This window comes from Dunckerocampus dactyliophorus, chromosome 7, assembly GCF_027744805.1.
Source record: "Dunckerocampus dactyliophorus isolate RoL2022-P2 chromosome 7, RoL_Ddac_1.1, whole genome shotgun sequence".
NCBI classification, from domain to species: Eukaryota; Metazoa; Chordata; class Actinopteri; order Syngnathiformes; family Syngnathidae; genus Dunckerocampus; species Dunckerocampus dactyliophorus.
The window spans coordinates 20,086,271-20,109,433 of NC_072825.1; the positions used below are offsets into that span (position 1 = coordinate 20,086,271).

Consider the following 23,163-nt stretch of genomic DNA (forward strand, 5'->3'; position numbering starts at 1 on the left):
CTCTTGAAGTCTTTTCAAAAAGTAACGTTGACTGCCAAAGACGTCTTTTGCTTTTTTTCGTGGGAGCTACAAGATCAAAGTCTTATTCATCTTGTGTGTGAATATCTGACTTGTAGGCAATGTATATCTGTATCACTATCAAAAAGAACCATTTCGCCCGCTCGCCCACGGAAGAAAAATTGTTTGGATTGTCTGGAGCCGTAAAATACAATAGCTTACAAACTTGAAAAAGTTGTAATCTGTCTTAATTTGACCTGTTACAGTGTGCATGTGTAACAGATGCCAAACAGTGGGGTTGCAAAGTGCGCCACAACAAGGAGGTTGAAGAGCCGCATGCGGTTCCGGAGCCGCGGGTTGCCGACCCCTGATCTGGTTAGATCATTAAACACCAAAACATTGAATTGTTTGTCAAACTTGTAGAACTTGACAACATCCTCAGTGGTCATCAACTTGATGCAAATTTGCAACATTTTTCTCATAACATTCCAACTTCTTTTTTAAAAGCAATATACTGTAGCTTTGAACTGCTCTATGGGAGTTTTCTTACGGGATTGAATATTTAGTGCATTAAAGCGCATAAGGACATCCAGATGTCTCACCCATGTTGGAGCTGACGCATTCCTGGGGGGCGCTCCGGGAGTGACGATAAGAAATGTGGATAATGAGCTGAGAATTGTGCTGCAACATGTTTTTTTTTACTGGTTGCTCATTTGGACGCTGGTTAAAGAACACTGCAGGCTTGGAAAAATGTGCTCCTGACATGACTCAAACTGCGCGGGGAGGATCTTAACAGATACGGCCTCTGAGGGAATTTATCGGGGCCCATAGGCATCCTGGTGATTCGACTGGACCTGGCTCCTTCGTGTTTGTTGGGACGTGAGGGCAGAGGCGAGCGTGATTTCTGGGAATGAAACCAGAGCTCTCTGCTAAATAGGGGTTCCCCTCTTGCTTCTGGTAAACTCTGCCGAAGTTGAAAGGACGCAGTTCTCCAGTCTGGAAGCTTTTCATATGACGGCTTCCAACACTGGGGTCACGTGTTGGGAAAATGGCAGCACTCGTATATTTTATTTTTATTCTTAAACCAGTGTCTGCACATTGCGGTTAGACGTCTACTTGTTTCTCGCTCCAGTGTGGAAAGGTCAAATGTGGATTGAAAAGTAAAGCAACATGGGGTTTGTTTTCCTTTGTGTAGTTTTTGAGTGGAAAACACATAAGTGCACTATTGGGGTCGTCATGATACCACTGCATCATATGATTTGAGCTCCCGTTAAGGAATCTATCCAAGTGAGAAGATCCTGGAGAGGGAGGTGCAGGAGTTTTATGACCAAAGCTATACATTCCTCTCTTCTACACAGCCTCCTCTATACAGTAAGTCAATGTGCATATACAGTATGTGCTTGGCTGGCTTTTCTAGCCTTGAAGGTGAAGAGACGTTTGGCAGAAAAATATATACATCTTGCAGCGTAGTCTCTCTCATCTGCCCTATGAAGGCAAGGCAGTTGATTTAACGTGGAACTTCATATTGTATCACAAGTTCTAAAGCAGCAATGTCCAAAGCCTGGCCCGCGGTCTATTTGCAGACCGCAGCTTATTTTTTGTTTGATTCTGCATATAAAAAAAAAACAACACAATAAAAACCACCTGCATCAGAACATTACCAAGGTAGAGATATGAGCCACACTGACAAGCAAACAATAAACATTTATGAGCAAAGTGTTGCTTGCTATGTAAAAAAAAGAATTACAGAAATTTCCTATTAAACGTAATGTAAATAGATATTTAAACAACTTAAAAAAAGTAGCAGTCTGTTTACGTACAAGTTTCATTCCTGGATTGTGATGAAGGCTGAGTTTTGGTGTAAGTTGGATCTTTGACCTAAATTATAGCTAAATGAACTCCCAAGTCACTGACACTGTGCACAAAACACACAAAGGACATGTCATGCAGTGATAAAACACAAAATACAAGAATGAAATAAAACAGTAATCAAAAAAATAAAAACCAAAACACACCCAAACTTTCTGTCACAATCGTCGCTTTCAAGGAATCGGCGACCTGGCAGGTTTGTGTTTTGTGATTGCCGTTGATTTTCAGTGAAGTTTGTTTTTGCAATAAAGGGGTTGTTGATTGACACCATCCTTGTCATCCTTATAACGTCCAGGTTGGCGTTCCAATACAATCCTTATCGTTAATTATAGTCGCTACTGTCCGCTGTTGATAGCGGTGTGGCTGCGTGTGAGCTGCACAAAGCCAATGTTTCTGCGGCGCACCGCGCTGTAACTATTTGTGTACTTAATTAAAGGGAGTAATTCACATAAAATAACATAAGACAGGAATGATGTGTTAATTTTTTTTATTGTAAATTAGACAACTTTTAAAAAATAATCCATGGTCTACTTTTATATATGACTTGCACAAAATATTAGATAGAATAAAAATTTTAGATGAAACATATCTGAAAAATTGCCTCTATTTTGTATCTTGTCAAATGACCTTGTTTTTAGCGTGTTTTCCAAACACAAAAGAGAAGAATATCAAGGTTAAATTTCCCTGAGGTTTGTACAGCCCTGCTCTAAAGGAATTTCTTATCTGGCTACACTTCTGTGTAGCTCCGTGTCTCGCTCGGCCACTGTTTGCGTTCCATTTTTCTCTTTCTATAATGCCCTCAACATTCCACACAGCTTATATCGAAGGGCTGCTTTTCCGTCCTCGCAGTGCGTAAAATGAAGCGAGTGTTACATAATACATAGCCCAACACTATATTTGACTGTTGAGCCTCAGAGCACTTCAGCTATGCAATAACGTCTCCCATACTGGGCCACCACTAAAACGTAAAACCACCAGGGAAAATCCTCAGACAAATAGGACATAACTCAAAAACACATTTGTGATTGTTTTGTTAAAGAGTCACAGTTTTTATATCATTGCCATTTAAACACATGCCAGGTTCATCTGTAATGTGGTTTGTTTTGAGCACACCGCTGAGTACCACTGTAATTAATCAAGCAGGGGCTCTGACGTCAACAGTGCGGCGTACTTGCATAACCACGCTCCTCTCACCCATAGATTTTTCTTTTGGGGCAAGCCGGAAAAGTCAACAAAGCTCTTATCACACCTTCTCTCTGTGTGGACAGAGGCAGGTGTAGGTGCGGATGGCCCTGTCCACCCAAGAGCAGAGGACAGCATGAATGAGAAAACCCTATCATGTGTCACGATGATCTTTGAAAACAGGAGAATGAACGTCGCAATTAGACAATGCAATGTCAAACAGAGTAATTACAGCAGCTGTTTGGCTGCCTGGTTACGTACACACATATCTAATTATAGCCAAGACCTGTTCTTCTAGTATAACATGTCTGCGCTGTGCTAATGCAGAGAGGTGATTGGCTGTCACGGCTGCGTGCAATGTGATAGGTCCGCCCTTGCACGTGTGTAAAATACGACTACAAAGCTGGTTGCTCGGCGACATTTCAACATGTTTACAGGGCGCAGGTTGTGATGTCAGGGTGGAACGTATGTTTCCTCTCCTCCATGACATCCGTGAGCTGATGGAGGAATCGATAAATTCATCGAGGCCCAAATGTTTTAGAACTTCCCAGGGTTTTGCCACACTTAAGACAGCAGCATTTAAATGTCTAATTTGTCTAGGGAGTGTTTAAATACAGGATATCTCACCGCACCTACTAGACTCACAGTGTCACTTGTCATGGATCAGGCAGGATAAACACAGGAGCCAATGACGGTGGTGTGAGTCAAGTAGGGAATTGTGCACAAAACTAGTGTATAGATGCATAAATATCTTTAGTGTGCTCAGTAAATGTCTTGGGTTCATATCTGACAGTATTTACTGCAGTAAACATATACAAATAACCCAGTTTATGTCGACGACCCGTCTAAGTCGACCAACTCATCAAGTACTGGTTCACCTTGTTATGACGATTATTATTATTATTATTATTAATTATTATTATTATTATTAAAAAGTGGTCACTAAAGTCAACATAGACAAAAAAACTGCCAACTCAAAGGGATCATTTCTCTGAACAAACGGTCTGTTTATGTCAACATGTGGTTTTGTAGCGTAAGGGATGGTTTGAATTTTTTGACATGAAATCGTCTGACATCCACAACAGCATTGTAGTGCATCACCAGCGACTTACCCCCCCCACTTCGTCCCGTGAGCCGAGTTCTGGTTGGATTTCGGTGATGGGGAACGTAGTTCCGGTTAGTTGGTGGGGCCACTTAAGTCAAGAGTTTGGCTTCGTCATCTGTGCATGTAAACACTGTGGAACACACAGCATGCAGTGACATGACGGGAGAGAAAGCAACAGAGCGGTTGTGAGGTGGGATTTTTTTTGAGGAGGCATTTTTGTGACGCAAATGTTTTAGTCTTTTGAATGCATATTGTTTTGCAAAAAAAAGACATTTCTAAAGCTTTGGGACTGCAGTGAACCACAGTGGGAGCCATTATCCACAAATGGCGACAACATGGAACAGTGGTGAACCTTCCCCCAAGAGCACAGCAATGAATCATCCAAGAGGTCACAGAAGATCGCGCAACAGCATCCAAAGAACTGCTGGCCTAACTTGCCTCAAGTTAAACCATAAGAAAGACACTGGGCAAAAACGACCTGCATGGCAGAGTTCCAAGACGAAAATCACTGCTGAACAAAAAGAACAAGGCTCATCTCAATTTTGCCAGAAAACATCTTGATGATCCCCAAGACCTTTGGGAACATACTCTGTGGTCTGATGAGACAAAAGTTAAACTTTTTGGAAGGTGTGTGTCCCATTACATCTGGCGTAAAAGTAACGCTGCATTTCTAAAAAACAAACAAACAGTAAAATATGGTGGTGGTAGTGTGATGGCCTTGGGCTGTTTTAGCTGCTTCAGGACCTGGATGACTTGAATTCTGCTGTCTACTAAAAAATCCTGAAAGAGAGACCTCAAGCTGAAACCAACTTGTGTTCTGCAGCAGGACAATGATCTAAAACACACCAGCAAGTCCACCTCTGAATGGCTGAAGAAAAACAAAATGAATACTTTGGAGTGGCCTAGTCAAAGTTCTGACCTGAATCCTATTGAGATGCTGTGGCATGACCTTAAAAAGGCGGTTCATGCTGGAAAACCCTCCAATGTGGCTGAATGACAACAATTCTGCAAAGATGAGTGGGCCAAAATTCCTCCGCAGCGCTGTAAGAGACTCATTGCAAGTTATCGGAAATGCTTGATTGCTGCTAAGGGTGGCCCAACCAGTTATTAGGTTTAGGCGGCAATCACTTTTTCACAAAGGTTTGGATCTTTTAGTCATTTTATTTCATGAACATTATTATGAATTATGTTTAAAATGACAAGGCTCCAATAGGGACATGCTGACATGAAAAAAAAAATAAATAACAAGATTAAAGTCAATTTGTGTTTACAAAATCTGTTTAACAAACAATGAAGTCAATGTTTGATGTCACATAACTAATATGAAACTATATTATGACTGTACAAACATTGATGGGAGCTCCCGAAATCACCTTTTTTTGCTGGTTTTGTTCCATTTCCTACCTGAGTGGCTTGATTACTTTGTATTCATCAGAATCGTTACGTCAATGTTATTAGACTTTACTTATTTTCCATTATATTTCATTATAACCTTTCAATGCTGGCTTGTTTTTTTGCTCCCAGGATGCACAGATGACACATGGTGTGTTATTTATAGTCTTATGACGCACATGTCTCGCAAAGGCACCTGTGGGGACCGTCAGGACGGCAGCACATCTGTCCATATGACAAGGGCGGATGGTGTTGTCATGGCCACACTGTTTGTTGACACCACAGGGGGACCCAAAATTCTGGGTTCATCCACTCACCCGACCTCCTGGATGCACAGTGACCCTCCTGCTGGGAACTCAGCTCACGCGCACACACACACACACACACACACACACACATTTGAGGAAAATATTATGACGTGTATGCTCAAGTGCGTACGAGCATGTGTTTCTGTGTATCCGTTTTATTACAGTCACTAAAACTGCACACGGGTCAATCCTATAATGAACTTCACTCCCTTATAAACATTTTACGGGTGCACTTATGTGCCGTGTGGAGTGATATGACTGCCTGGGATGTTTTTTATGTGCAATGAAATATGTGGGTCATTTTAAAAAGGGAAATTACAACCTTTGCATTGCTCGTTGGCAAGAAAATATGATGTAAAAAATAAACGATAGTAATGTAAGGAGAAAAGGAAAAGGACTTTTGATAGCAATTGTCACCTGCTGTGATTTGAACCCCATGATGCGGACAACATTAACACCATCAAAATATTAGGTATCTTATAATTCTTTTAATGTGTGTTATTTCAAATGCACAACAAAAGAAAAGCCCATCACTTGTGGAGAAGGAAAGAGGAAGTTTCCGCGCACGGCCCTGACACTGCCCACACAAATAAAGGCCGTGCTTGGTACATAAATGTTACTATTGTTGACATACTTGACATATGTAACGAAAAACTTTTTTTTGACAAATTGTCCGACAAAAAGCAAGAAATTGAGCACAAAGGACACGTTAGCCCTGTGAATTATTTAACCGACCACCTGATGTTTGTTATAATTCATATTAATGGAATAATTATGGTTATAAGTATTTTTCCTATATCTTTTAGTGAAGGTACTGTACGCTGGTACGTAAATGGTGTTTATGATAAATGACAAATGATATCCATTAGTGTCATGTCAAATAACACTTTCCACAAATGTTTCAAATCAATAATGGCGTGATATTTTCATGCAGCGATGGATAAATCTTTTCTGGTTTCCATTGCATGTTTACTTCTAATATATGATTTCAAGGGGCCGCACGGTGGCCTAGTGGTTAGCATGTTGGCCTCACAGTCAGGAGATCGGGAAGACCTGTGTGTGCGTGGGTTTTCTCCGGTTAATTGGCTTAGGTTAATTGGCGACTCAAAATTGTCCATAGGTATGAATGTGAGTGTGAATGGTTGTTTGTCTATCTGTGCCCTGTGATTGACTGGCGACCAGTCCAGCGTGTACCCCGCCTGTCGCCCGAAGTCAGCTGGGATAGGCTCCAGCATACCCCCACCACCCTAATGAGGAGAAGCGGTATAGAAAATGTATGAATGGATATGATTTCAAGTGGGTACGCAAACTACAAAGGTGGCGTACCGGTGCGCACATTCTCACGTCAAGTTGTGTTTTTATAGGTACCATCCTTGGCATGGAAAACGGCGTACGCAACTTTTTGACCCTGTTTTGCATGCACGCAAGTTTTATAGATGAGGCCCCAGCTCACACAGAGCAAAACGGCACACAAAAAGACAAAGTAGGATAGGAGGCACAGCTGGGACTGGGACCTCCATGGGAGGTGAAAACAGGAATGCAAGTGAGCAAGAGAATAATACCAGAGGACTAGAAAACAGCTACTGAAGTTGCAATGCAATGCATCCAACACACAGACAACAAGAGTCCCAGGAATAGGAAGGCAAAAACACAAGTCCAGGCACAACACACCGGAAATACAAACAGCGTACATCATCCATCCATCCATCAATCCATCCATACCGCTTCTCCTCATTAGGGTCGCGGGGGCATGGCGCGGTACACCCTGGACTGGTCGCCAGCCAATCTCAGCAGCGTACATCAAGTACAAGCAAAAACTGATGACTAGCAGAAGCCCCAGCTGAACTAAATAGAACTCACATAGAAATCACAACCAGGTGTGCTCCCAGCTTCTACTAACAAGAGTAAAGGTACTGCTTATGAGACCAGACAGGAAACAGAAATAACAAAATAAAAGCACTGAAGGGGAAATAATAGCACAAGAGAGAAAATTCAACCTAAGGTCTCTCCAGTGAAAGAGTCATGTCTGCTATTGTGAGTAATGTCTACACTTTTGTGTTGGTTCTGTCGTTAAGGTTCTGTCCTACATTTACTGGATTCCATCCTGGCTTCTCCACCGCAGAACTAGAAATGTGTGGCACATTGAGAATGAATATGAATACAGTGCTGCGGCTGTGGAGAATGTGTAAATATGTGTGCCATCAAGTGACAGGAAAAAGCAGAAGCTTAAAGGTCATCACAGCGTTTTCAATCGTGAGCGACGGAATGATTGTTTTTTTCGCCTTAACGACATGATACATGCAATAATGTTGTCAAGCGATGTTTTATGGTTTTGTATATCACATAAACGTGGACAAGCAGCTTCTGGATTTCAGTGTAGTACGTATATGATGACTTATTTACAATGTTTTATATCACTTTTTCAGGTCCTGCATGCAAAATGTCTCATTATTAAGCCAAAAAAGAGTCGTTATACTTTATTTTAGTTTTGTTGTACAGTGGTAACTTCTGTTGTACGTGCAATTGTTACCTAAAACATTGTGTGTACAGTTAAGAATTAACATTTTCTGATTATGAAAATTTGAGCTTAGGACACGTTCATTCAGTTAACATTATTTTCTATGGGAAAATTGCTTTGAAATTAGAACAATTTGGAAGTCAACCAGCATCACGGACTGGACTGTGTTCAACTTTAGAGGTTTCAGTGTGTTTCTGTCTCAACACTTACAACTGTGGAAATGGAAAGTGTTTAGTGTAGATACTGTAGATACTGCAACACAACCCAAACAACAATGGTGGACCACTGGGCTTCTAACACTTCTCCAGCAAAGTGTTCATTTACTACACTACTACTGTGTGAAGAGTGAAGAGTATTCAAAAGCCGGTTTTGGATAAGGCTCAGGAGCACACCGTATGGAAAAGATATATATATATATATATATGTATATAAATCTTTGTATCACTTTTGTGTGAAACTTGTATGTAATGCATCAGACAGTGAAAGCAGGTATAGGATCCTTAGTAAATTTGTAGAAAATGAAACTTGTATGATTTGGGTACTTACCAGAAAAATATATGATAAATGATTTTTTTGTATGACAAAAATGCAAAAGTGGCCGATTCCAAGAGTAAATCATATAAGCCTTGTATGATGCACAATATATGAAGCATAAACTTTTGTTCTATTGCTTTTCCATCTGGGCAAGCAGTTGGTGCACGTGATGTGTGTCATGTTTCTTTACAAACTGACATTGCTAGTGGCCTGGCATGCATGTTGCAGCCTTTTCCGTCCGTTCTTTCCTTCTTTCTTTTTTAATTAACCAGTCCTGTTCAGCAGCTTAGTCATGCAGTGTGCGTGAACTGTATGATTGTTTTCCGAGAACAGCTTTGCTTTACAACAGGTGAGTCTGGTGTACTCCTCCTGTTCTAGTTGCATTGCAAATTTATTGTTAAAACCACCGAACAGAACATGGCTAGAGAGATGAAGAAGAAGAAAGAGAGAAAAGACAGCATCAGCTCACATTATTGACTGTGATTGGAGTCTGAGTAGGGGATATTGGGGAATTGTTGGGGGAAGAGAAAGGACTAAGATGTAGCCACAGGTTTAGTGCTGGATAGGCCAGATAGTCAGCGGGTGCAGGAATAGCATAGGGTGTACTGTATTTGTGAGACCTGATTGAAAAACCTACGGACTGGTTATGGAGACTTGTTGGAGAACTTGGGGATAATCAGGGAAAGAGAAGAGAGGGCGAGACAAACCAGCAGACACAGCAATAACTATAGTAAAAGCATCTTTATGTATGGTTGTTATTACTCCTATGATTACTGCCATTACTATCATAATAATATAACAGCAAGGACAGAAAGAGCGGTGATAACAATAATATTAATCATATTCAGTAGCAAATTAAAGATGCTGAAAACAGACTGTAAATGCTTGCTAGTGTTTGTTATAATTTGTTGCTTGCAGCTGGTGCTAGTTCCCCCCGGGGGTGTTCCGGGTTGTACCAAGGGCCCAGCCAAGACCACCCGGGCCCCCCTCCAGCTCCCAAGGGCACTGGAGTTCTGTGGAAACCCCGCCTCCTGGCAGCCTCGTGCCCAGTCCACCAAGGGTCCCACAGCGGAGCATGAGGACACCGCCCGCCGCGAGGCAGCCCCCAGGAACGGGAAGGACGAGGGCAGAGACTGCCAGAGATCATCAAAGGCCATACCCAGCAGGCCCTCAGACCTGGGACCCCAAAGCCAGCAACACCCCAAACCCGCCGTGGGCAGACCACCCAATGCCCAGGAAATGGAGGCCCTTTCACAGGTACCCCTCAGCAGAGGAGACAAAGGACCATAGCTGCAGCCCCCCTGTGCACCGCCCTGATGGGAGACTAGTGAGGCCGTAGTGTGCACCGCAAACATCCACCCCACAGAAATTCTCCACGGATGAGGATGTGGGGCAACCAAGCCCCTCTTCCAGGCAGCAACCAGCCCCCCCAGCGCAGGAAGGCACCAGAGTTCCTTAGCCACCCAGATTCCCTCAGCCGGTAGCCAGGTGCCCTGCAATCTACCCGCAGGCAGCAGCCAGGTGCGGTATGCAAGCCATATCCCCAGCCGCGCCGGGGCAAGCCCATGGGCCATCAGTACCCTACCAGTCCTAGCAGGCGGGGCAACAGAGGCATTGCCTGAGACAGCTATGAAAAGCGGGGACTTATGTGACCTTTGGCCTTGGGCAGGTGGAGGGGGCAGGTTATGGAAAACGGAAGTGAGAAGGGCTGAAGAAGACCTATGCTCTATTTTCCCTCTGACACGTATGACACGATGACATGTAATATTACGACATTATTCTCGTAATATTACATTTTTTCTTGGAAATGTACGACGTTGTTCTCGCAAATGTACGACTTTATTCTCAAAATCTACGATTGTTTTGTTTTTTTCAAAGTGGTAATACTCCGTCGTACTATGCTAATGAAGAGTATTTAAAAGCCGGTTTGAATAAGGCTCAGGAGCACAAGCAGTTGGTGCACGTCATATGTGTCATGTTTCTATACAAAGTGACATTGCTGCTGGCCATCTTGCAGCCTTTTCTGTCCTTCCTGCCATGACCATGCAAACAATAGTTGGTATGCAAACTTTTATCACTGAATTGGTTGCTGACTGTAAATTTTGTCTGTATTCTGGATTAGTGCAAAATCAAATGCAGTTCTTACATAATTCATATTTCATAGAGGAGTTTTGCATTTTATCCTGCAATTTGGTGTCATACTTGTCAACATTTGCATTATAAAATAAGGGAAATATTTCAGGAAAATAAGATAATATACTGTGAGTGAAATTATAATCTTCCAGAAGAATTTACACTTGTGTCCCCGACCCCCCCCCCAGGGGTGCGGATGGACAGACCTGACTGCTTGCTGTGGTGCAACCCTGTTATTTTATTGCCATGCCTCTTTTATTTTGAAGGCCTGACTGATGTTGGCTGAATGAACCAGAAGCCGTGCTGCTCCGGCACAAGCAGACAGGATATTTCTTTAATGGAACTATGAAAATGTGGGGGTGCAAGGAAGGAAGAGCAAAATACAATAGTTTTCTGGTGAAAACGACGGGGATGACAGGTATGGTTGGCGTACAGATTTCTTATTTAGCAGGTTAGTTTATGATTATGTTCCAATGGTGCCATTGTGAAACTAAATTCCTGCACATTTATCCTCACCAACATTTTATGTTATGTACAGTACCACTCGTACTATGTGGGTTTTTTTTTTTGCGTAAAGATGTCCTGAGCTTTGGTACCAGAAAGTCATGAGTGGTGGTTCGAGTGACACTGTGGACAAAAAGAAAATGCTGGTCTGCTTTTGGACTACTGTAGCGGTGCCCCTTGAGCAAGACACCGCCAAACCATGGTGCTTTATTTCAAATAAGACAAGGGTGGAGGAAAGCATATGTAAATTAAAACCCAGCTTAGTTTTGCATGGGTGCCTGTGAGGCCTGCAGCCAGGTAGGGTGGTGAAGCGGGCGTTGCAGAAATAAATAACATCCGGCATGCTCAGCAAATATACCTCGAGCAAATAAAGCAGAGTTTGCATAAGTTGTCAGTCGTTTTGTAACAACATGGCTCCCGAGGAAGCTATTTTAACACTGTGCAGGAATGCACAGCTTCAAAAGCATTGAGTTAGTCAGCAGAATGCACCTTAGGGAGTCGGGGATGATGACGTCATAAGAAGGGTGTTTCCTGCAAGTCTGTGCTTAATGACCAAACACAGCAGCCAATCAGAGGGTTTCATACTAATGCGGGAGGAGCTTTAAACACGAGACTTTCCTTATGAATCTGCTCTTTTGCAGGCTGGGCGGACTTCTCGGCGCACACCAGCTGACCCAACACCGCTTTCCTCAAACTCCAGCAGAAGAAGGAGAAACCAAAGACCCAACCACCGGAACACACCAAGAGGAATATCCCACAGGAGGAGATTTTTTTTGTCCTGTTTTTTAATTATCTGTCGGGGTGTTGATCGTCCTTCGCTATGGAGAAAGTGGATTCTTCGGATCACAGTCGGCGGTTCTGCGTGTTGTCGTGGGATCAGGTGCAGCGCTTGGACTCCATCCTGGGGGAGGCTGTGCCCATCCACGGCCGGGGAAACTTCCCCACTCTGTCCATGAGTCCCCGACAGATTGTTCAGGTAAACACAAAATCATTATGAATACATGACGTGACACTGGGTGCGTTTAAATTTTCCCTGCTTGAATTTATCAAAGTATAGTTGAGTAGTAAAGTTTACCTTAGTGTGACTTTACAAATGTTTGCAGAGAACATTCATGTAAATCCTTTTCTTCAACAACGTTTTGAACCTCACGCTTTCTGTCTCCTGTATGAGTGGCTGTCATTCATCAAGCACAAAGAGGGCTTTTAAATGCATGAAACAGACACGCCAGAGCCCCCTCTTCTTTCCTAACAATTCCAGTGTCTGACTTACACTGTTTTTCCCTGCTTGTGGCGTCTAGACAGACAGTTGGTTACGTATTTATCTGCAAAGCTGCTTCTTCTGAGTCAAAATTCCACTTCTACAGTCTCTCCCAACCCTCAGAGTCACGCCGCAGTCATTCTATTCCCACGTTGACATACCCTGCATGAGCTAAGCGAGCGTATATCCAGCCCTGAGCTCATACTTGTGGTTATGGAAAGATGAATGCTCCATTGAGCAATGCAGGAAGCTTAAATGCAGGTTGGAGCCCCCTGAAGTGGAGGCATATGCTTTTCTCTGGGGGTGTGTGCAAATACCAGCTAAAATATTCAGTTGCAGGAGTAGGAATAGTGATCCCCAGCAGTGACTGCTTATGCATGTGGATGAACATCAGCCGTGGCATGCTAAAGTGCTTAAGTCCAAGGTGGAAGTGGGTTGATAGCAACAACTTTCATCATGGTTTTATCATGTACACATGCGCCCCTTTTTTAGTTTAGTTTGACTTCCTACGTGCAAGCCAGCGTTGACAACTCATTTTCTCACTCTCTGTTTTATCAATGGTCTCTTACTATATAAGGCAAGACATGCGCCTCGTCCCTGCTAGGATTTCACCTCGGCAGCCACGCTCCCAGCTCCAGTAAGAAGCATAATGTAAATCGGAGCATCCACATTCCAGGATGTGACATCAACGCAGGCAGAATTCGAAAATTCCTCGCTGGAGTTTGAACTGCATTTGCTCTCAGGCTGAGTCATGATGCAGTTTTCATTTGCGTGAGGTGGCCTTTGCTTTAAAAAAAAAAAAAAAAAGGAAAGAAGTGGATGTCTGTAGCCTGACCTAGTTTGTATAAATAGATCCGACTTGTTATCTGATCACCATGGGAGAGAGTTAACAGACGCTAATCTGACAGGTCAATACCACGGGGCTGAATTAGGATTGTGTACGAGTGCGTTAGACGGCGACCCATTGTCGTGTAAATTGGGTTATTACATTCTGTTCCATACAGTACATTGATAGACAGTTGGTGTGGTATGCTTTGGATCCTGAGCCGTTTATTTGCAATGATACACCCACTAATAATCCATTCAAAAAGGACAATATGTTTTGGTAACTAGTTAACTAGCATTTTTTAAAAAATAGAACACAGTCAAACCTGTGTTTTTGTATGCCCACAGATTTGGTTTTCCTTTTTCCTAAAAGTTTGCCTTGATTTTTGTACAGTATTGCACTTAACAAGTCTTTTTGCCGTGTACCGTATCGTTCCGCAAAATCAGGTACCCAAACAAAGCACCCTATGTGTTGCTGACTCACTGTCAGTGTACTTTTGAGTCTGGCCGCTAAATAATCCACGATGGGGCTGAAGAAAGTTGCGAGGGCCAGCAGTTTGATAAAGGATGTGAGAACAGACAACCGATAAATTAACATTATTTCCTATGGATCCTTTTGGATCCATGCACGTTCCCGCGTGTTTTTATTTGGGTTGATGCTGCCAGCCTCTTTCCAAGCAGTGGATCCTCCTCATCGTATGTGTGGTAAAACGCTTTCGTTGAACCATTTTCCAGGTCACTAGGAGAGGGGAAGGGAAATGCTTCTGACCCCTAATGACCCAGAGGTTGGGAAGTTAAGCCACAAAGCAAAGGTTTTCTCATCAACCACCAGCCAGTGTAGAGTCCTCTGGAATACTGTATGGTGTGTGTGTGTGTGTGTGTGTGAGATGAGACGAGTCTGCTGCTCTGTGTTTAGCCTTCTTGGCTTTCATTCAAACTTCAGCTGATAATGATGAAATGGACTTCACAGAGGAGGAGCATTGATCTCACCTTCGCAAACTTGATTGATTTTCACTCAAGATGTTTTGGCTGTACGACCATCTTTGTTGACCTGCTGTGTGTGTGTGTGTGTGTGTGTGTGTGTGTCCAGGTGGTGCGGGCTCGGCTGGAGGACAAGGGCGTGTGTGTCAAAGACGTGAGACTGAATGGCTCGGCCGCCAGTCACGTGCTCCACCAAGACACCGGACTGGGCTATAAGGACCTGGACTTGATCTTTGGCGTGTCGCTGAAGGATGACCAGGTGTTCCGTCTGGTGAAAGACGTGGTGCTGGACTGCCTGTTTGATTTCCTTCCGGCCGGGGTCTCCAAGGAACGCATCACGGCGCTGACCCTCAAAGAGGCCTACGTGCAGAAACTGGTGAAAGTATGTAACGACACGGACCGCTGGAGCCTCATCTCACTGTCCAACAACACGGGCAAGAATGTGGAGCTTAAATTTGTAGACTCTTTGAGGAGGCAGTTTGAGTTCAGCGTGGACTCCTTCCAGATTTGCCTCGACTCTCTGCTCTTGTTTGACCGCTGCTCGGAGACGCCCATGTCAGAGAGCTTTCACCCCACAGTAGTCGGCGAAAGCGTGTACGGCGACTTCCAGGAGGCCATGGATCATTTGTGTCGGAAGACTATAGCCACGCGAAGCCCTGAAGAAATCCGAGGGGGCGGCTTGTTGAAGTACTGCCATCTGCTGGTGCGAGGGTTCCGGCCCTCCTCCGAGGCGGACATGAAGCAGATGCAGCGCTACATGTGCTCGCGCTTCTTCATTGACTTCTCCGACATTGGCGAGCAGAAGAGGAAACTGGAGGCCTATCTCCAGAACCACTTTGCCGGCATGGAGCACAAACGGTACGAGTGCCTGATGACGCTGTACGAGGTGGTGAACGAGAGCACCGTGTGTCTGATGGGTCACGAGCGACGCCAGACGCTCAGCCTTATCTCCATGCTGGCGCTGAAGGTGCTGGCCGAGCAGAATGCCATCCCCACGGTGACGAACGTTACGTGTTACTACCAGCCGGCTCCGTACGTGCAGGACATTAACTTCAGCAATTACTACATTGCACACGTGCAAGCGCCGCAGGTGTCCCCATGCACGACTTCCTATCAGACATGGCTGCCCTGCAGCTGAGGCAAACACTCCCAGAGATGGATTGCTTTTGTATCTTTTTACAGAAACCGCATTGGACAACACAAAAACAAGTTTGCCAAATGTGATTAAAAACATAATCCTGTTCTGCTGTACGTCCGATTGAGCCAACACAGACATCTGTAAGATTGCTGGTCATTTTTTTGAGATGCAGCCATTTATTTAAAAACAAAAACAAAAAAAACTAAAAAGCTTTATGAGTTCAAAATGCAATCTTTCGAAGACGAAACATTTAAAGCTGGTGTTTTGGTTGGTTTTTTTTTCATACTCTTGGCTTTTATTTTTGTAAAATGACTTAATGGACCAAAGATGTATTTTTCTCGTTTAGAAAGGGAATTTGTGTTTCTTGGTGTACGATTCCAAGTGCCTGACGTGACCCGTGACATGTTCTCGAGACGTCTGTAAACTGTGCATTCAGGTTTTTTTTTTTTCTAGAATACTCTGTCTGTCTTTAAGAAGCAGAAGCATTCATTTTTCTGAGATTAAAAAAAAGGAAAACTCATTTTTTTTTGTGTTTTTTTTTGTGTTTCAATCCTGGCTTGAGAACAGACCTTGATGACTATAAATGTTCAGCTTTGCACGGCGATCATTACTACAAGCACAGAGTGAAACCATTTGGAAGAGTACGAAAGGAAAGTAGCAGGTGCTGCTGTGGATAGATGGATGCATACCATGAGTGCTTGTTTGTCCTCTACTTGATCTCAACAAGGAGGCTGCTTTCCAGTCAGCAGGTCCATTGAAAGGCATGTATACTTTTGGCTGGAGTGAGTTGCATTTGTTAAGCGATGCCTGAGGATCCATTACAATCTGAGGACATGAACCATAAGGAGCCTTTTCTATAGCACAATGGCTTCTTTCCACTGATACCAAAGCTTTTTAACAAAGGCTGGCCTGTTCTCCTACCATGATACTGGAAAGCCAGCCCTGTTTGCTTGACTGCCACAATATCCGAATACAGCGACAGCAAAGATGGAGAAGATGCAACCCGGGGCATTCCAGAAAGGCCTTCTTGTCACGTTCAGCTTTAAATTTGTGAGACAAAAAAGGTGTCTTTTACTGAAATTCATGCTGCCTCATGGCAGGCAGATCGTTTAGCGAGTCCAGGAGTCTGCAACCTCTTAGAATAGAATACCTTTATTGTCATTATACAAGGTACAACGAGGTTAAAGATTATCCTTCTGCCGTGGCTCCAGCTGGTTTATGCCTCTGCATAGTCACTACGGTGTCCCTTCTGATGCCTTCATGCCTTTCAAAGTTCTGCGTGGAGTTGAGCAATACTTCACCGGACTGCTTGGGGCAGTGTTCTCTGGTTGGTCAACTCAGTGAGTCACTGGTCAACTATTTGGCTTGTTAGTTTCCTTTGTCGCTGATGAGCAATGGCAACTAAAGCAATACGGAGAGTGGAATTGGAACTGGAACTATGGAACTTAGTGGTCAAATTGGTTTTGTGGGTTTTAATTTGGTGGAAACGGGCCCAAATGGCTCTTTTGATGTGAAAAGTTGCCGACCTCTGAGCTAGTCCATTCAATAATACCGTATTTCCTCATATCGTGGCTGGGGATGTTTATTTAGCCAACTTCAGAGAGCAACAAATGTCTATTAGGAGCAAGGTGTTTATTACAAACACATTTTAATTATATGTAATAAATTGTAAATATTTCTACCACATTAAGAGACACTTAATTGAAATGAGTTACACGCCCTGGTGGCGTAATGGTACATGTAATGCAGACGGTGCAGATTGGAGGTGTTCCAGTCCCAAGTCCGGTCAAATGGGAGGGTTGCGTCAGGAAGGGGAGATCACTCATGATTGAAGCTCTATGGAGAACCCCCAACTGGACTAGCAGAAACAAATATTTATAATTATATAATAATTGAAATAACAAAAATGGGGTCTGTCTCCTGACACGGAGCCCAAGAGCGTGACACAGCAACAAACTTTCAAGTTATTTTCTAATCAATTTGTATATTAAAATAATGTATCACTTGTTTTGCTTCAGTTTGTGAAGAAAAACCTGCTTGAAAATATCACCTTTTGGTATATTTCATTGGCAGCAGGGCACTTTACTAAAATCTCGTTTTCCATTTTTCGCTTTCTCATCCTTTCAATCCCCATCAGCATTGTAGTCCAATAACAGCGACCCCCCCCCCCACTTGGTCTCCTAAGTCCAGTTCTGGGCAGATTTCTGCGATGAAGAAAGTAGTTCCGCTTAGTTGCTGGGGACAATTAAGTCAAGAGTTTGGCTTCTCAAAACAATATGCCTTCAAAAGAGCAATACATTTGCATCCCAAAAATGCCTTCTCAAAAAAATCAGCCCTTCCGCTATTGAATTTTAGTTACATTGTGTGCGAACTATGCTGGTTCCGATCGCGACGCATGTACATTTTGTCAGAGTTTTGGATGCAGCAAAACGCGTTTGGTACACAATGAGGTGTTCCACTTTGTGAATGACAGCAGGTGAAACATAAGTTCCACTGTTTTGTATGATTTATTTCATCATCTTTTTGTGACACGCTTTGGTGCATGTCACAAAATAGCCACGTACAAACGGGCTGAAATTGACATCAGACAACAGACACGAAGAAAATATTCAACACTGTTTCTTCTCTTTATTCAAGGTGTCTCGGGCGACTGACCCATATGCTAATTTACCATTGCTGTGCACTGAAATTTTGTTGACATTTTTTTGGCTTTTTCAGGCACATTTTATTTCATACAAAGTCATCATACAAACACAAATGCCTGCTTTTACGAGTTCACACCGGAAACAGATCCATGTTTTCACAGCTGCATGCTGATTGCCTACATGTTATTTTATTGACAAAGCAAACGCTCTTTACTTCTACATCCGTGGTGTACAAAGAAACGTAAATGTAGCGATGTCTCTGATGTCGTCTATGTTCCTCTCAGCTTGTAACAAAGTGTTGCATGATAAAACAACATGAGCAACCGGCATGCGTGTTGCGGTTAAATACGCATAATTCCTAGTTGTATGGCGAATTCAGCCAACTGGTCGATCAGACTTTGTTTGCCAAAATGTACCTCACATTCATGGTTACGTTGAAGGTTGCCAACATTCATTAAAACAAAGGAATTAGCTTTCCTCTTCAATGCTTTGTTTTGTTGTTGATGGTTTCCAATGCAAATGGAGGAGGTGTGGTTTGAAGGGCTGGTATGTGTTTTCAAGGACAGTTATGGAAGTGAATGGAGACACCGTGCATGAAATCATTTTTTATTGCTTGTTTGGCTACATTATTCTTAACAAGACGGGCAGGAGACCACAGAGAGTCTATATTTGGTCATTGATTCCTTTCTTTTTCTACAGGTTTTCACATTCACACCTATGGCCAATTTAGAGTCCCTACTTAACCTAACGTGCATGGTTTTGGGATGTGAGAGGAAGTCAGAGTAGCTAGAATGAAGCCACGCACGCACGGAAAGAACATGCACACTCCCACAGAGTGGTCCAAGCGAACCCGGAAGGACCAGCAACAATGCAGGTGGTCCTCGGTTTACGGCATTCTGTGTTATGAGGTTTCATAGATACGAAATGAATTACAAATGAATTATAAATTAATGACAAATGTAATGCCGGTCGGTAAACATGAGGCTCCCTCAAGAGTCTAGCTCGTTACTGCGCCGGTGCAATGATGAGACGTGTGCCCTCGTCCAGTTCTGCCAGTTAGTGCTACTGTGCATGCGTATAACAAGGAAACCCGTTGAAAATGTCGTAAATCTTCAAAATGTGCATCCTTTTTGAGGCAATCTTTCATGTGAGTACAATGTTTTCACTTAATAATGTGTGTTTTGTCATTTACTACAGGGATTCCCAAACACGGGGCTGGGAAACTTTTAGGCGCAATGATTAAAAAAACCCACAAAGCAATCAAAACTAAAAAATAAATAAGTTTTTCTGAAGTTCGCTGAATTTTATGTTAATGATAATCAATTTTGGAAATATGGGATTTATTTTAGTTTAAAAATCATATACAGTTAGAAATCCCAAACAAACTCCAGGCTTGTACTGATGGATAGTGGGTCTGTATTCGTTTTGTGCTTTTAATTTGATGTTCCTGTCTTAGTTTTACACATTGCATAATAAATAAATAGCATTTGGATGACCTGTAGTGACCATTAGTGACTATTAGTGACTATTAAGGATAAAGATTATTGAATGCTAGCGGGGGTCATGGATTCCATGCGCTGTTACAAGGAGATATGGGAGAAGAAAACAAGATTATCTTTCCAGACGAGCCTTGGTCAATATTTTAAGAAGGTAGAAAGGCCTGCAAGATAACCACAGTAAGGAGTCGTTCTCTTTTTATTACTGTTTCATGTAAGTCTTGTATGTCATGTATTTATTATTTATGATATGACTTTCATGTGTTCTGTGTACAGCGTGAACTACTTAGGAGTTCATTTTGGTATAATTGAAACAATTTCCCATTTACACTAAACCTCAACTTACATCACAGGCTAAGAACGGAAGTCGTTCGTAACCCCAGGACTACTGTGTAGTCAGTATGTCAAGTGAAAGTGAAATTCAGATAAAGATAATTATGCAATGAACTATGTGTTTCAAGTGGACAATTAATTGATACACGCCGTCTACTAGAAAGGAGTCCGCTATTTGAAGAAACATGGTTTTTAATTAGGTTTCACGTTAGGAAACTCTAAATTGTCCATCGGTGTGAATGTGTGTGTGAATGATTGTTTGTGTACGTATGCCCTGTGTTCACGGTGTACCCCGCCTCTCACTCAAAGTCAGCTGGGATAGGCTCCAGCTCGTCCGAGACCCTACTGAGGACAAGCGCTTTAGAAAATGAATAAATTAGGTCAGAGACGCCATTTGAGAAGGTATTATAAAATAGTAAGTAGGAAATAAAGTCCCTGGATGGTACGAGTACTATTTGATGTTTCCAATGGGAACTTATTTCTTACTTACCTCCACATATGGTCACATTAAGCATCCAAAGGGGCCCCTGTGCAAAAATTTGCTCAGCCTTTCCCGACCCCCCACCTGCTCTGTTACTGCGAGTATCAACCATTTCACCTCCACATTCCAGTCAAGTCGGCACAAACATCGCTTCCACGCCGGGGAAGCAGCTTTGTGCTACTTTGCGGTCATTTAGTTAATTGCTTCAGAATGCTCGCACCGTGTAAACTGAAGGCTCAACAAATAACATTTCCAGAGCAAGATGTGCAGGATCCCTGTGCTAAACATTGCATAGGACCTCGCTGCTTTTGGAGCCCTTCAGGATCACAAGCCTCCAGGCTGCGTGGCTTGATCGATGACTTGTCATTGCTGGCACAGAGGCCCATTGTGGAAGACTCCTTCCCATTTTCAGTAACACTGATCGCCATGTGAGGATGATTCATTGTGCTTGTACTGTACTGGGCAGAAGTTTTAGGCCACTACTAATATGAAAGTTCACAGCAATTATTTTGACACAGTGAAAGAGTAAATAGAACAGGGTACCAGTATAAACGGTGTGTAGGCTGCTTACTTATCTAGTCATCCGTGCTAATGAGACATTTTCTCCAAATCTGACCATACTAAGTACTATTTTTTCAGCCTGGATTATTGGGGCACGTCCTGTCATGTTGGCAACTTCAAACGAGCATCTGTGTGTGGGCACTGACGATGCATATGAGTGTGCTTCATTCACCAATGATGTTGGTTAAAAGGACAACACGCTTTTAAGCTTTTTAATTATTTCAATATGCAGAAATATACAATATACAGTACATAGGAAAGATACAAAGGGGGTTGGGGTGGGGGGGTAATGTCCAGTTCGACCCACAACCTAAAGTAGGCTTTGAGTTTTGGCCCCCTGTGCGATTGACTTTGACACCTTGTTTTAAACTGTGCTATTACAATGTAAGCCGATGCTTTCTTACCAGTCTTTTGGATTGTGACAAAAGACCCCCGCGTCACATTTCCAAACTAGCAGGAGTTGGTTGTCCATCGGTTTTGATTGCCTATGAAGCCAAAAACACTGAAAAGGTTTAGCATTAGCATTAGCATGACTGTAAAGGCAGGATGACGTGTAGAATGTCATTAGAGTATGCAGACGTACAAAAGGACGGAGTCTGTGAGTGCAGTTGAAATCCTTTTCTTTTGGAAGGGCTTGAGTAAGGCCGCAAGCAAAGTACTACCATGAACCAGTCCAAGCATATGGTGTTTACAAGATATATGGGGGAAGAGCAATGCTGACAACCACAATGTCTGATGTCATTTATCCTGAATTCCTCATTGATCAAAAGTTATGAATCTGTATTGTTTCTGTTAGTTTTGTCTTTACATTACATTCTGGATTTGCCTAGTCATCGTACAAGGGGTCTATCAGATTTTATTCTTTTATTATTATTCTTATTATTCTTATTATTATTATTATTATTATTATTATTATTATTATTATTTATTATTATTATCTAATTAACTTAATAATATATTTCCTGGTCTTATTTATTACTGTATAATGTTTCTGTCAATTTTTACTTATTTATTTATTATAACATCTGAAACAAGGGAAAGCAGTAGGATTGTAAGCTCTGTTTCTTCCTACTTCTTTTTTCGGACATATATTGCTCAAGGGCAAACATGTGGTGTACTTTAAAGTACAGTAACTTGTGCTTTGTGAAGGTATTGTGGCTTGAGAGCTACTGTAAATACGTATGCACTGAAACCATCCCAAGGCGTGTGCATGGTGATCACTGAATGCCTGCAAAAACAAAACACAAAACCTTATTTAAACCTGATCGACTCGTTAATAATAATCATCGCAAATGAGAGGTTGTCTATAGCCTGATACCATCGCCCAAATGGCAACCTAACAATAATCCAACACACCCTGAACTAGTCTGTGTACCAAGGCTATAAACACAAAAGCAAGAGAGCTTAGCGTTTCATTCAGGTGAAGTAGTTTAGCCTATAACTAGAACTATAGCTTAGCTTTTGCAGCTGGTTTGTGTTAGAAGTAAAACAGAAGGCGTTCAAGGCGCTTCCCACGATAATAAACGTGTGTGAAGGCGGCGGACACAATAAATAACTATTTTTATTGGATTTCCAAAGTTCCTCTACTTTGCCAATATGATCTGTGTGACCATTATCATTACCGTTACCATTACCATTACCATTATCGTTACCATTATCATTACCGTTACCATTACCATTACCATTACCATTACCATTACCATTACCATTACCATTACCATAGCAGAAATTGTGTGTGTGTTTTGCAAACAGCACATCGATAATGACTTCTACTGCAAATCATTTTACAGGATGCAATTACAGCTAACATCAGAGCCACTCAATAAAACCATGATATTCCTCTCCGGTTTTTGTGTCCCACCCCCCACCCCCAATATCCAGGATTAGCGTACATCATTAATCA

At 42.5% G+C, this 23,163-nt stretch overlaps 1 protein-coding gene across 1 annotated transcript; it reads left to right on the forward strand.

Annotated features, from left to right (window-relative positions):
• Positions 1 to 12,189: 12,189 nt before the first annotated feature.
• On the forward strand, positions 12,190 to 16,264 carry tent5ba (terminal nucleotidyltransferase 5ba). Its single transcript, XM_054781615.1, has 2 exons — positions 12,190 to 12,518; positions 14,716 to 16,264. Exons 1-2 carry the CDS (start codon positions 12,363 to 12,365, stop codon positions 15,742 to 15,744), a joined length of 1,185 nt encoding a protein of 394 aa, XP_054637590.1. The 5' UTR covers positions 12,190 to 12,362; the 3' UTR covers positions 15,745 to 16,264.
• Positions 16,265 to 23,163: the final 6,899 nt, after the last annotated feature.

Bases quoted from the DNA above. Each gene is read 5' to 3' on its own strand.
- tent5ba (XM_054781615.1), top strand. From the start codon at position 12,363: ATGGAGAAAGTGGATTCTTCGGATCACAGTCGGCGGTTCTGCGTGTTG. The intron at 12,519-14,715 runs GTAAACACAAAA...GTGTGTGTCCAG, and splicing joins GTCCCCGACAGATTGTTCAG to GTGGTGCGGGCTCGGCTGGA.